This window comes from Delphinapterus leucas, chromosome 9, assembly GCF_059928025.1.
Source record: "Delphinapterus leucas isolate spDelLeu-1000000601 "Yukka" chromosome 9, BTC_Dleu_Yukka2, whole genome shotgun sequence".
Classification (NCBI taxonomy): domain Eukaryota; kingdom Metazoa; phylum Chordata; class Mammalia; order Artiodactyla; family Monodontidae; genus Delphinapterus; species Delphinapterus leucas.
This window is the reverse complement of record NC_143137.1, coordinates 22,362,116-22,377,647: the sequence shown is the minus strand read 5'-3', so window position 1 is coordinate 22,377,647 and position 15,532 is coordinate 22,362,116. Positions and strand designations below refer to the sequence as shown.

Here is a 15,532-nt window from a genome sequence, read left to right as displayed (position 1 = left end):
AACAATCTATTTTCCCACTTTGCACTGTGCCCAGTAAGTTCAAAGCCAAATTTTCTGTTTAATTTTGGAACAATAGGAATTCCTGATCTGTACATCTACATTTTTCTTTGATCTTGATCCTCCGTACCTGTTCCTGTCTTCCAGCTGATTCAAATTTTCTATGAGCAAAAATGAATTTGAACAAAAACATTTACATAGCCATCAGTCATCTATGAAAGAACATTTTTCTTGGGACTCAACTCACTGCTGGGTGTTATTTTAACAATCTTTCTAACGTAATAAGCCTGAAACGGCTTCTCATTGGGGTCTTAATTTGTATTCTATGATTACTGGTGAGCTTGAACATCTTCCCATGTTTGTTAACCAGGTTTAAAACTGTTTGCTTGGGACGTGGCTTATATTGAATTAGGGAGGAGTTCCGCCAGTCGACTGAAAGACAAGACAAATGAAACCTCATTCTTACAGTTAAGCTTTGACTCCGCCCCCTGTTTTTTTCCCCCTCGAAGAGAGCTCTTTGTGTAGTGTGGGAAAGGGATCTCAGCCTGTAAAGCTGGCAGAACACAGTACTGCCTCAAAATATCTGTATTATGTGCGCGTCCCATTCCTGAATCCTGACACGCCTGGAGTCGCCACTGGGACTCTCTGCAGGCGTGGCCTCTCTCACTCGGCCTTCGATTGGCTCGCCTGATCCCGCAGGAGTCACTACAACGCGGTCTTGCTTAGCGCGGTGGATGCGAGTGATGAGTGGCTGCTTCTGCCTTTCTCTCCCCCCACTTTTTTTTTTAGCCATAGCTATGGTTACCACGTCTCTCCCCGCCTCCCTCCACCTACCAAGAAGACGACTGGCCATTGGTTCTCTGTCACCAAGTCCGTCAGTCATTGGCCGCTGGTGAGACAGGGCGCTCCCCCTTCCCCTGTCTCCCGGGTCTCTTGAGGAGCCCAGGAAGGAGCCTCGGCTAGTGCCGCCGGGCCACGGGCTGCCGCGATCGGATTGCAGCTGTCGTTAGCGGGTCATGTCGGCCGCCCAGGGCTGGGACAGGAACCGCCGGAGGGGAGGAGGCGCCGCAGGCGGTGGTGGCGGCGGCGGCGGAGGTAGCGGGGCCGGCGGGGGCAGTGGGGGCAGCGGGGGTCGGGGGACCGGCCAGCTCAACCGCTTCGTGCAACTCTCCGGGCGGCCGCACCTGCCAGGTGAGTCGTAGGGCACGATCCTGACAGCTCGCGGGCGCGGCGGGAAGGTGATTGCTACCTTTTCTTTTCTCCCTCTTTCTTTTCCTCGGGAGGAGGAAAGGCAGGCCCCACGCATAGCAAAGCGACTGGGGCTTAGAGAAAAGGAAAGGTGTCTTTGAGGTCGGGGAGGGAACAGGAACACAGCGGAAAATAAAAAGTATTTTTGCTCTGTTGAAAGGTCTGTGCTGAGAGTTGTGTTTTCTTTTCAAAGGAGAGGCCGCTGTCTCATTGACATTCTCAAATGTTTCGCTTACTCGATTCCCAGTCTCGTCCTCTTCCGCAGTTTGATCTTGTAAAAGAAAGACATTGGCGCCTATCTGTGGGAAATATTTTTAAGGAGAGAAAAGGGAAGAGCATCCCAAAGAGTGATTTTTGTAAAAAAAAAACCACCTCGAGTGTGTAAGAGTTAGGCATTCTGAAACAAGAAAGAAGGAGGAAGTGGGGTGGGTGGGAGGTGGGTGGGAAACAGAACCAAGAGAATTAGGGAAAACTAGTTGAATTATTAATATTTTGGAAGGTACAGAGACAGAATAGATAGTGTGTATGGATTTTAATGGGAGAAAATGAAGATCAGGAATATACTCAGTGACAAAATTATGCAGTGTCTACCATATGAAAACAGCTGATTGAGAACTGGAAAAATGTACCCAGTGTGATTATTTCACGTTTTTGCCTACGATTTCCTATCCTTGTGTCCTTGTGTTCAAATGACTTGAAAGACAGACAAATCAAATCGATGTGTGTGTGCAGCAAATTTAAAGAACTACATTTGTAAGTGAATATTCAGTATAGTAGAATAAAGGTGTACTGCCCAGAATGTCAGATATTATATTGGGCAAGTTTATTTTTACCATGACGAGAACTATCAAGAATGTGTGTTAATCTTTCACCATGTTTTTTGTGAATAAGATTGAAGTTGATTTTATCAGTGATATATTTGTTTAGCTGATGAGTTTTGAGAATATGAGGGTTTTTGAATTGTGTTTACTACCATGCCTTGTACTTCCAAGTAGTAAAAAATTATTATTTGATTAATTTGAAGATAAAGGGAATTTTGCATATTCAATGAGACAATTGCTTGTGTTTGTGATAAGGTTATTGATGTATGCTAGAAATGCACCATTTATATGTGCCATTAAAATTAACAGTGAAGCAGTTTTAGTCAAATATATAATACACCAAAAGTTGGATTTGAGATGATAGTATCAGACTGGGTATTCTTAAAATTGCTAAATATATGCTCTTTAACATGAAAAAGAAAAAAAGGAGAAATCTTTTTTTCTTACCCCAAATTAATAGCAAAAAATTTCATTTTTGTGTATTGACAGGTTAGAAGATAAATCTGTTACCAAAGACTATAACCAGTTTGTCCTCTACTACTGCAATCTTAGGACTTTGATCTTAGATTAATTATACCATAGGCTTCATATAGGCATTCATATAGGCTCGAAGAAACTGGTTGGTGTACTTCCTCATTGCCACCACCTGATGGCAGTGGAGGCCATAATTTCTGAAAAGGGGGTTAGGTGTGGAGCTATCTCTGCATTCTCTTAGCACACAAGGCCAAGAACACCCATTTGTCCAGAGGTAAAGATAAATGTGTTTAAACTGAAAATTCATGCAGTGGAACCATCAGCTCTTCTTTTCTGCTTTCTTTTCTCCTTGACTGGCACTTAATTCTTCCTTTCCCAAGTAGGAAGCCTCTGTCTTCTCTTCACTCTCAGAATTAAGAACATCTGATGTTTCGGTATATACTTTGAAATTCTTTCACACCAATTCTTTATTTTTACAAGTATTGCATTTTAAGCCTTACCTCTCCCCTTGATTGAAAGATTTTATTTTGATATGTTTAAAAAGATTTTAGGTGATGGGGAGGGGTAGAAATCTCTAGGCCTGTTTTATGGCTGACCATGGAGGTTAAAAAATAATAAGTTTTTGAGCTAACTTTCTCCCGCCTTTGAATTCTAATCCCATTTTCCATTTTTCATCCTTCTCTAGCAAGATTTTCAGATACTGGGCACTCAGAACCCTTTCTTACTTTTTTGCACATCTACCCTCTCTCTAGCCCCCAAAGAAACAAAACAACAAAATCAAAACAACCTGGTCTTGGAGTGTTCTCTCTTTCAGTGATAGCATCTTTATTCCTGCAGTTATACACACTTGAAACTTGGGCATCCTCCTTAAGGGTTTCCTCTTCCTTGCATTTCAGGTGCAATCAGTCACCAAGTCCTATTTATTTTATTTGTGGCAGTCCATGCTGCCATCATCCCTGATTTAGGTCTCCTGCACCAGCTTTCTAAGCAGTCTTCCTGCTTCTACTCTTGCCCTGCAGTGTGTACAGCACACTAATCTTTTGCAAGCACAAGTCTGTTCTCATCTCAGCTTACAACCCTTTACTAGCTTTTCATCGCTCTTAAGATGAGGCAAAAGTCCTTAACATGGCCCAAAAGCCACCGCATGGTCTGGCCCCTCTCTAGCTCTCCAGATAACCCTACATCATGTTGTCTTGCTCTTTGATCTTTTTCTACCTCCTTAGATCATGCTCCCTTCTGCCACAGTGCCATTGTACTTACTATTCCATCATCCAGCAACCCTCTTACTCCTCCTGTTCTTCTTCTTTTTTTTTTTTTTTTTTGCGGTACGCTGGCCTCTCACTGTTGTGGCCTCTCCCGTTGCAGAGCACAGGCTCCGGACGCGCAGGCTTAGCGGCCATGGCTCACAGGCCTAGCCGCTCCGCGGCATGTGGGATCCTCCCGGACCAGGGCACGAACCCGTGTCCCCTGCATCGGCACGTGGACTCTCAACCACTGTGCCACCAGGGAAGCCCTTTCCTGTTCTTTTTTTAAACTTATTTTCCATTGGATCTCAGCTTGATCACACTGTGTTTTTCAGGGAAGTCTTCTCTGACCTTCTATTTGTTCTTTTCTCCCTATACACACTCATGCTATCATGTGGTTCTCCTTGGGCATATATTACCATTTGTGTGTGATTCCTTGATATGCATGATTTGCTACTCTTTATATATACATATACACATACACATCAAATATATATGTATATATACATGTATACATACACACACATATATATTCTTAAATTCTAAATTAATACATTGGCATTATGTGTAAGCAACTAAGTTCTTGTGAATGTGATTGGTTAGTGTGGTTCAATTCCCTGTAGCCCCATTGACTCTGGACAAATGGATACAATCAATTTCTTAAACATAAAAATAGTGGACTAGACTCTGCATCCACGGTGACAGCACAAATAATGTTTCATGAAACCTTGTTTGAGCAGCTTCTTACTTTTTTTCTGTCTCCTAAAATACAATAGTGATTATGTGTTTGCCCCATAGGCCAAGAAATTCATAGCTTCTTAGTCCTGGATTTCTCCTAACTCATAATCTCCGTATACACAGTAAAGAACAGGGACAGTGCTCTCTGTAGAATAAGTATGCAGGTGTAGAGCTCAGGGGCAAGGAGATCATGGGGACAATGAACCCACATTACTATTGTGATTTAACTGTGTGAATTTTAGTAAATGCCATGTGTTTCTTGGAGAAACAGTTAAACATTGTTGCTAATGTAGGAACTGGAAAACTGACAAAGAGGAGGAAAAATATAACAATTGGTAAAGCTGGGTAAAAATAATACTGAAAATCTTAACTTAAAAATTTTCAATGTGATATATGTTCATGATATAAGACACAAGTGGTACAAATGGTAAAAGGCAGATTTTCCTTCTTCCTTTGACCCAAGCTAATTGGCTTGTGTGTGTGTGTGTGTGTGTGTGTGTGTGTGTGTGAGTGTAGGAGGGGAGAAAAATGGTAGCATTTCTTTGTTTGGATGAACATTTAAAACGTTTACAGTCTTGCTAATCCAAAGGATGATACAGTTAATATCCCTTTAGAGTAAATTGCTAGACGTACAATTGCTGGGTCAAACGATATGTGCTATTTAAATTTTGATAGATATTGTCAAATTGCCCTTCAGAGACGTTGTACCAGTTTGTGTTCCACTATTGGTGCTGGAGTTCTGGCTTTCCGTACCTTTGGTAATGGTGTGGGTTATTAAACTTTTTTTACATTGCCAATTTAAAAGGTATATTTTTCTTCATCTTTTCAATAGGTATAAGAACCATACAGCCATATTTGTTTCCTTTATTTATAACATCTGCTTATCATTCTTATTCATCTGGTTATATTTTTTGTTCATTTTTCTACTGGGATGTTTACTATTGTTTATAGGAGCTCTGTTTTACGGAAATTAGTTGCCTTGGTTATGTGTTGCAGATATTTGTCACAGTTTCATTTAGCTTTTAACCTTGTTTATGGTATATTTTTTCAGAAGAAATTAAAGTTTTTTTGTAGTTGTAATTATTAATCTTTTTTTGGATTTTAGGTTTTTTTGTCATAAGAAAGGCCTTTCCTATTTCAATATTATTTCTAATTAAAATTAAAATTCTTGTGTTTTTCCTGGTAATTTTATAATTTATTTTTAAGTTAAGTTATTCATACAAAATTTAAGTTATGTAAAGTATTCAGGTAGGAATTTACTATTCTTCTAGGTTGCTACCCAGTTATCACAGTATTGAAATATTATCTATAGATGTACTTAGTTCCTACATATAATTTGGCACTCTTACTGGACTTTTTATTGTGTTTCATTGATCAGTTTACCTATTTATACCTAGTGACCCCATTCTTTGATTATAGTCCTCTCTCATTCTACTTCTTGGAGTTTTCCTGAATATTCTTTGCGTGTTCTGTAAAACTTAGAATTAGTTTATCAAGCTCCCCTCCCCCATCTTTTGGTATTTTTATTGATACTGCATTATATTTGTAGACTGATTTAGAGATCATTGACATCTTTTTGAGGTTCAGTCTCCTGTTCAGGAACAGGGTGTACATTCATTTCTTGTTGTTCAAGAGTTCTTTTGTAGCCCTCATAACATTTTAAAGTTTTTTTCATGTAGACCTTTCACATTTCTTTTATGTTTATTCCTGGTGTTTTATCTTTTTTGTTGCTATTGTAAATGGGGTTTCTATTGCTATTATGTCTTTTATCTTGTTGTTTGAATATGGTAATGCTATTAATTTCTGAGTATTAATTTTGTACCTGGCCACCTTTGGAATTCTCATACTATCTGTAATGGTTTCCCAGTTGTTTTTCTAGGGTTTTGCAGCTAAATAATCATATCATTACCAAGTAAAGATAATTTTATCTCCTCCTTTCCAGCTTTTATACTTATTTCTTTCTTTTGTCAAATTGATTTGGCTAGTACTTTCCAAAAATATTAAACAATAAGATAGTAGTGGATCTTTGCCTTATTCCTGACATCAATTCGAGTTGTTTTCTTTTTTGCGGTACGTGGGCCTCTCACTGATGTGGCCTCTCCCGTTGCGGAGCACAGGCTCTGGACGCGCAGGCCTAGTGGCCACGGCTCACGGGCCCATCCGCTCTGCGGCATGTGGGATCTTCCCGGACCGGGGCACGAATCCGTGTCCCCTGCATCGGCAGGCGGACTCTCAACCACTGCACCACCAGGGAAGCCCCAATTCGAGTTTTTTTTTTAGTGCTTTCCTGTTAAGATTAGACCTGACTTTAGTTGAAGTACAAATATTATGTTAAAGTAGTCAGCTCTTACCATTTTATTAAGATTTTTTAAAATATGGAAGGAAAATTTAGCCTCTGTGGGAATTATGTAATTTTTTTCCTTTGGTTACTGTTGTGGTGAATTGTACTAGTAGATTTACTATTACTGGACCATCCTTGCTTTCCTGAATCAATTCACTTTGTTATTGTGTATTATTATTTTAAAATGTGCTGCTGGGTTCTATTTGCTAAACTTTATCTAGAAATTTTGCATCATTCTTCTTAAGCTAAATTGCATTGTAGTTTTCTTTTATGTATTTTATCTTTGTTAGATTCTGCCACTTTCATAAAAGTAATTTCAAACTTTTCTTTCTTTTTCTATGCTTTTTTCTTTCCCTGTCCAGTTAAATGGCATTGAAGTTAAAGATTTGGTTGAATTGCCTGTGAAATTACTTGGACCTTGAGTATTTTGGGGGGAGAATTGCTCTTTGACAATTATCTCCTTACTTCTATGATAATTCGACTGCTTATAGTTTATATCTTTGAGAGGAAGATTTGCTAACTTATATTATCCTAGAAAATAGTCCGTTTCATCTAAGTTTTCAAAATTATTTGTGTGAAGTGGGCAAGATACTCTTTAACGATTAAAAAAAATTTCCTGTGTCTGTGACTACATTATCACTTTACTCATTATCACTTCTTATTTTGTACATGTGAGGCCTTGCCCTTTTTTTGGTTTGTTTTTGTTTAGAACCAGCTCTTGGATTTTTTTAAAAAATAAATTTATTTATTTATTTACTTTTGGCTGTGTTGGGTCTTCGTTGCTGTGCACGGGCTTTCTCTAGTTGCAGTGAGCGGGGGCTACTCTTGGTTGTGGTGCACGGGCTTCTCATTACAGGGGCTTCTCTTGTTGCGGAGCACGGGCTTTAGGCACGCAGGCTTCAGTAGCTGTGGCTTGCGGGCTCAGTAGTTGTGGCTTGTGGGCTCTAGAGCACAGGCTCAGTAGTTGTGGTGCACGGGCTTAGTTGCTCCATGACATGTGGGATCTTCCCAGACCGGGGCTTGAACCCGTGTCTCCTGCGTTGGCAGGTGGATTCTTAACCACTGAGCCACCAGGGAAGCCCACTCTTGGATTTTTAAAAAAATTAGTTCTATTATTTTTCTCTCTTTTCTTATTTATTTATTTTTTCTTTCATGTTTTAAATCCTTCCTTTAGGTTTCCTTCGGTTTATTTTGTGGTTGTTTTTCTGTCTTCTTATGTTAGTTGCTTAATGTTCTTTTCATTCTTTCTAAGTGTTTAAATTATGAGTTTTTTCCTGAATACTACTTGAGTTGTGTCTTGTAGGTTGTAGGCTTCTTGTAGTTATTTTCTAAATATTTTGCAGTTCAATTATTTATTTATTTTCTTTGGCACAATAGTGGTTAATCCTTTTAAACTTTAACATTTTCATTCCTGTGGTTTTAGTAGCTTTATTGAGATACACTTCACATACTATACAATTCACCATTTAAAGTGTTCAGTTCAGTGGGTTTTAGTATATTCAGATTTGTGGAATTATTACCACAGTCAATTTTAGAACATTTTCATCACTTCAAGAAGAAGCCCCATGTCCTTTAAGCTGTCACTCCCTTATCCTCCTGTCCCATCCTCCCCTACCCACTATCCCAGCTCTAAGCAACCATAGTCTACTGTCTCTATAGATTTCCTTATTAGGGACTTTTTCATATAAATGGAATCATAGAGTCTTTGGTGACTGCCTTCTTTCACCTTCCATACTATTTTCAAAGTTTATTCATTTGATGCTGGTATCAGTACTTCATTGCTTTTTCTGGTTAAATAATATTCCATTGTATGGATATATACCACATTTTGTTTATCCATTGATGGAAATATAGATTGTTTTCGCTTTTCGTCTATTATGAATAATGCTGCTGTAAACATTTGTGTACAGATCTGTGTGTGGAGATACGTTTTTGTTTCTCTTAGGTATATACCGAGGTATAGAATTGTTGGGTCATTTAGTAACTCTGTGCTCTATGTTTAATCATTTCAGGGACTGTCAAACTGTTTTCCAAAGTGGCTGGAATTTTACATCCCTACCAGTGGTATAAGAGGGTTCCAGTTTCTTCACATCTTTGTCAACACTTGTTGTTATCTGACTTTTTGATTTCAGTCATCCTAGTGGGAATGAAGTGGCATCCCATTGTAGTTTTTGATTTGCATTTCCCTGATGTCTAATGATGTCAAGCACTTTTTCTTTTTCTTTCCTTTCCTTTCCTGCTTTCTTCCTTTCTTTCTGTTTTTTTTTTTTTTTTTGAGGTATGGTTGACATTGAGTATCTTTTCATGTGCTTGTTGACTAATTGTATGTCTTTGGAGAAATGTCTATTAGATCCTTTGCTCAATTTTTAATTGGATTATTTGTCTTTATTATTGAATTGTAAGAGCTCTTTGTATATTTTAGGTACGAGTCCCTTATCAGATATATGATTTGCAAATATTTTTCCTGTTCTGTGGTTGTCTTTTCACTTTCTTAATTGTGTTCTTTGAAGCATGAAAGTTTTAAATTTTGATGAAGTCCAATTTATCTTATTTTTTTTCTTTTGTTGCTCTTGCTTTTGGTGTCATATCTAAGAATCCTTTGCCAAATCCAAGGTCATGAAGAACTCACCCCTTTGTTTTTTTCTAAGAGTTTTATAGTTTTGCTCTAACACTTATGTTTTGATTCATTTTGAGTTAGTTTTTATGTTTGATTTGTGGTAAAGGTTATCTTAACTGACTGTCCTGTTGTGCCAGCACCATTGTTGAAAAGACTGTTCTTTCCCCCATTGAATGGTCTTGGCATTCTTGTTGAAAATCAGTTGACTTTAAACATATGTAAGTTTATTTCTGGATTCTTGATTCCATTAATCTATAATATCTGTCCATGTGCCAGTACCATACTGCTTCTGTTACTGTTGCTTTGGAACAAGTTTTGAAACCAGAAAATGTGAGTTCTCCTACTTTATTCTTTTTGTTTTTTTAATATTTATTTTTTATTTGGTTGCACCGGGTCTTAGTTGCGGCTCGCTGGCTCCTTAGTTGTGGCTCCAGGGCTCCTTAGTTGTGGCATGTGAATTCTTAGTTGCAGCATGCATGTGGGATCTAGTTCCCTGACCAGGGATTGAGCCCCAGCCCCCTGCATTGGGAGCACAGAGTCTTATCCATTGCGCCACCAGGGAAGTCCCTCTCCTACTTTATTCTTTTTCAGGTTTGTTTTGGCTATTTTGGGTCCCTTGCAATTCCATATAAATTTGAGAATCAGCTTGTCAATTTGTATGAAGAACTCAGCTGGCGTTCTCATAGGGATTGTGTTGAATCTGTACATCAGTTTGGAGATACCACCATCTTAATAATGTTAAGTCCTCTAATCCCTGAACATGGGATGTTTTCCCATTTATTTGGATCTTCTTTAATTCTTTCAACAATGTTTTATGGTTTTCAGAGTTTGTTTATATCTTTTTTTGGGGGGGTGAAAACAGTATTTAAAGAAAAATTTTTATTGGAGTGTAGTTGTTTTACAATGTTGTGTTAGTTTCTACTGTACAGCAAAGAGAATTGGCTATACTTACACATATATCCCCTCTTTTTTGGATTTCCTTCCCATTTAGGTTATATCTTGCTTGCCTTTCTCAGTCCTGTTGTCCAGGTCCTTTACTGTGTTTTCAACAGTATTTGTACTCCTTTGTGCTACTTACAATGAAGATTTCATTTCTGCATTGGTTTTATTTTTTTCCTTCCATTTCTTTTCTGCTGTCTGCCTGCTAATATTTCATCTTTCTCTATTATCTATCTTCCTCAAGTTAGAATCACTTAAGTCTTTTCTGCCCCTGAAGTATCATTAATTTTGGTAAAGCTTATTGTCTTCCACCTCCTACCACCACCACTATAAAAGGAATACAAGCTCTCATAGCAGCACTATTTACAATACCCAAGATAAGGAAACAACCCAAGTGTCCATCAACAGATGAATGGATAAAGAAGTTGTGGCTTATATATACAATGGATTACTACTCAGCCATAAAAAAGAATGAAATTTGGCCATTTGCAGCAACATGGATGGACCTGGAGGGCACTGTGCTAGGTGAAATAAGTCAGACAGAGAAAGGCAATTACTGTATGATATCACTTATATGTGGAATCTAAAAAAACACCTCAAACTAGTGAATAAAGCAAAAGAAGCAGACACAGATACAGAGAACAAACTAGTGGGTACCAGTGGGGAGAAGTAAGTGGGGAAGGGCAATATAGGGGTAGGAGATTAAGAAACGATTAGGTAGAAAATAAGCTACAAGGATATATAGTACAACATGGGGAATATAGCAAATGTTTTATAATAATTATAAATGGATTATAATCTTTAAAAATTGTGAGTCACTATATTGTACATCTGTAAAATATATAATATTGTATATCAACTATACTTTGATTAAAAAAAGGAATACAAGCTCATTATTAAAATTTGGAAAATATTGAAAACTTGAAACAAGGGGAAAATTATCTATACTAATTCCACATAAAGACAACTGTGTCAACATTTTGATATTTTGCTTTCCTTTTAGTTCTTTATCAGTGAATTGTGTTTTATTTAATACAATATAAATAAGTACATATTACTAGTAGCAACTTGGGATTCTCCTAAAGCTGTTCTGTATTTAAATGTTTTACTCATAAACACTTATTTATGTTTTCTGTTATTTTATCAAGTAGAATCTGTTTCTTCTCAATTTATCATATTAATAACCTTTTAGGCTTTTTTCTAGTTGATGTGCTATTTTACTTCTTTCCTTCACAGCCAAGCTTTCAGAAAGAATAGACTCTCTTGTTTAATTTCTTTTTTTCCTCTTCAGTCTATTGCAGCCTCACTTCTACCTGCATCATTCTACTCAAGTGCTCTTGGTAAGGTAATAACTTCCTAACTGACAAATCCATTAGTATCTCTTAGTCTTCATCCTACCCAGTTTCTCTAGATTTTGATTTTGACTACCTCCTGTACTAAAGTCTGGGAATACATAACTAGACACATCTGTATTCCTAAAGAGCTCTTAGTTACTAAAGAGGTCTTATTTATCCTTTTTATTGCTTGAATTTCTCATTAGTTTTTCTTTATCTGTCCCTTAGTATTGACATCCAAGAGTATATGTTAGTTTGTTTGTTTCCCTCCTTATTCTTACATTTTCCCCTGGGTGATATCATTACTATCCTGACAACATCCAAATCTGTCTCCAATCCAGACCTCTTTTCCTGGCCTGTTTGCCATTGCCACCCAAGTGACTGATGAGTGCCTTAAATTCAGCATGTCTGAAAACAATTTCATTATCTTTCCTGCCAAACCTGTTCTCCCCTTTATGCTCCTTATTCTAATTTAATGGCTACCTCATCAATTTAGTGAATCAAGCCAGAAATCTGAGAATCACATTAGATTCCTTTCTTTTGTTCACTCCTTATCCAATTGGTCATAAAGTCATGTCAATTTTTCCTCTTTACTCTAACTTTTCTGTCTGTCCTTTTCTACCTCTCCAGCCTCGCCATTTATGTCTTTCATTTTATATTTCAGCTATAGATCTATTTGCCGTTAGTTGCCATAAATTCTTGGAAGAAGTTAGGTTGGGAGAGATTTTATTTTGAGTTGCAGTTTCCTGCAGTACCACACTGTGTCATGATTCTGCACATAACGGTTTTTCTTCCTAGATTGCCATTCTCCTACTGTCTTCTAAGACCTACCCAAGTATACTTTATACAGCTTTTTTTCTATTCTCTCTTTTAATACAAATAAGTTACTTGTACTGAGTAGTTACTGTGTGTCTGCCTCTGTTCAAGGTGTTTTGCAGGTATTAATTTATTTAATTCTCATAACTTTATGAGGTAATTAACTTTCTCATCCCCTTCTGTTATGAGGAACTGAGGCTTAGAGAGAAGCTACACAACTTGCACAAAGTTTATACAGCTAATAAATGTCAGAGTTAGGATTCAGACCCAGTCTGTTGGACTTCACAGTCCATGCTATTGTGCCTCTTCTTTGTGTCACCACCTTCCTTTCTATATACAAAAGATTACAGTAATTATACTGAATTGCAAGTATTTGTTTTCACAATTATCTGCTTACTAACAATGGGCTTCTTAAAGACAAAAATAATGTCTTATTCTCTGTCACCTTCCACAGAGACTAGAACACTGCCCCACTTATAGCAGACTTTTACTAAATGTTTATTGAATGAGTTAGTAATTGTCAATGTCTATAGTTATTCATGCAAAAGAATTGAGTTTAGATTATTTTACATTACATTACATAAGTCTAATACACTTTTTTAATCTAGGAATTTAGCACATACAATTTTTGTGTGGTTTTTCCAAATACTTTTTTTCCAAGTACAATTTTATGTTTAGTATTATCAGAATAGTTGTTGCATCCTTCCATCTGTGCCTTGATTCCATCCCTTCCTGTCTTTTCAGAAAATTTACATTTTTGTCACTTATCTGTGTCTTCAACTTCATTCTCTCCATCAAATCATCCCTATAGCATTTGAGCTTTCTCAAGCTTTATATCTCTGGTCTCTCCCTTTTCTTGCATAACCAAGTTTGTGAAAGCATTGACTGAGAGTTGCTGTCTTCATTGCCATATCTCCCCATTGTCTTTGAAGTAGCTCTTGCTAAAGTCACAAATGACTTATATGTTGTCAAATAAAGTGGTTGATTTTCAGTCTCCATCTTACCTGATCTCTCTTCATTTTGAAACGTCCTTTATCCTTGGCTTCCTTGGCATCAGGTCTGGTTTTCTTTTTACGTGTCTGGCCTCTCATACTTAGTCTTCTTTGTTGATCCTTTTTCTTTTACCAGACCTTTAAGTTATTGGAGTTCTCAAGTCTTGGTCCCTTGCCTCTGCTCTTCTTTTTTCAACTTATTTTAAGTATTCTCTTCCAAATCCATGGTTTTCATTTTTTCATTCATATGCTAATAAGTAGGGTCACTTTGTAACTTCTGCCCGGATCTCTCTTGAGGGCCAAATACTTGCTTTCTCCATGTCTGCACTTATATGGCTTTTACCCCTCAAGTTTATCATGTCTAAAACTGAATTTGTGACCTTTCTTTATTCTAAGAGGGGGAGCTATTGGACAGTTTTAAGCAGGGGAGTATGTGATGTGATTTACATTTTTTAAAGCTCTCTCTGATTGCCGGGTGGAGAATGGATTGTGGGAATTGGTAAAAGTGAAGCATCAAGGCCATTTAGAAAAGTATTGCAGTAGTCTCCTAAAAAGATGATGGTGGTTTGGAGTAGGGTACAGTGGTATAGGTGGTGAGAAGTCATTGAGTATGAGATATATTTTGAAAGTAGCATTAACAAGATTTACTGTGAAATATGAAGGAAAGAGAGGAATCAGGATGACTCCAAAGTTTTTGTCTTGAGCAACTTGATGGATGATGGTGTCATTAAATGTGATGGAGCAGACTGAGAGAAGCAGGATTGTGAGGGGTCAATCGAGAGTTCTGTTTTGGCTGTGTTAAGCTTGAGATGCCTGTTTGACCTCCAAGTAGAGGATATAGGGAGGCAGTCTTCATATATAAATCAAACTCAAGGGAGAGGTGGAGGCTCAGGATATAAAGTTTGGAATTCTTAGCATACAGATGGTATTTAAAGTCACTGAATTAGGTGAGATCACCAAGAAAGATTAAATAGAAATAGCGGCAGAAGACTATAACTCTTGAAGGTGAGAAGGAAAGGAGAAGCAAGTGAGGAAGGTCAGTAAAATAGGAGGAAAAGCAGGGATGCTTGGTTTCACAAAGGCCAAGAGAAGAAATTGTTCCAAGGAGGGAGAGCTCACCTTGTCAGATGTGCCTGAGAACTTGAGTAAAATAAGGTTTTAAAATGGTGGACTCTGTACTGCTATTACTGCAGTACTGTAGTTATCATTGTCGGTATAGTAGGCTTTTGTGGGGTGGCCTAGAGACTTACTAACTATATGTAACATGGGAAACCATATTCAGAATTTCAGATCACAAACTGACATAAAAATTTAGAAATTTGAAATGCAGCCTAGTTTTTAATAGCCTGTATACTTTTTAAGGTTCATTTTGTTTATTCTCCCTGAGCTATTTTTAAGACCATCTTTTTTAAAAAAAGCCTTTAGTGTCTTTGAACCCCCAGATCATTAGACTGTTACCAGAATCTATACTGGGCAAACTTGTAGAACACATAAAATTATGTTCACTTAAATATGTAAATATGATTTCTTACTATTGAACTCAACCTTCCCTGCCTGTCATTGTTTTTTCATTAATATTTTTTAAACTAAAAAACACTGTATACACATGATAAAATCAAATTGTATACAAGGGAGACAAAAATCTCTTTTCTCCCTACATCCTTGATTCTCTAGTCTCTCCCCAGAGGTATCATCTGTTAGTTTCTGGTGTATCTTGACAGAATTAGAATTCGCATATACATGCATATAGGTGTATGTCGACTTTATTTTTAAACGAATTAGAGTAGAACATAAAGTATTCTTTCTGCACCTGCCCTTTTTTCCTCTTTTTTTTTCTTTTTAGTGAAAATATATTCTGGGGACTGTTCTATATTAGCGCATTTAGATTGATCTGCTTCTTCTTAATGGCTGAAAGTATTGCATTGTATGGATGTACACTAATTTACCAGCCACACAAATTAAAAAAAAATT

At 37.4% G+C, this 15,532-nt stretch overlaps 1 protein-coding gene across 3 annotated transcripts in view; it reads left to right on the top strand.

Moving 5' to 3' along the window:
* Positions 1 to 912: 912 nt before the first annotated feature.
* KLHDC10 (kelch domain containing 10) overlaps positions 913 to 15,532 on the top strand; it is a 54,935-nt gene continuing 40,315 nt past the window's right edge. Inside the window, exon 1 of one of the 3 annotated variants that reach the window (XM_022581171.3) lies at positions 913 to 1,188. In XM_022581171.3, coding sequence (XP_022436879.1) covers positions 1,014 to 1,188 — 175 coding nt within the window. In that variant the 5' untranslated portion in view covers positions 913 to 1,013. The remainder of the gene's footprint in view (positions 1,189 to 15,532) is intronic. The other 2 variants (XM_022581182.3, XM_022581192.3) reach the window with 2 other exon arrangements.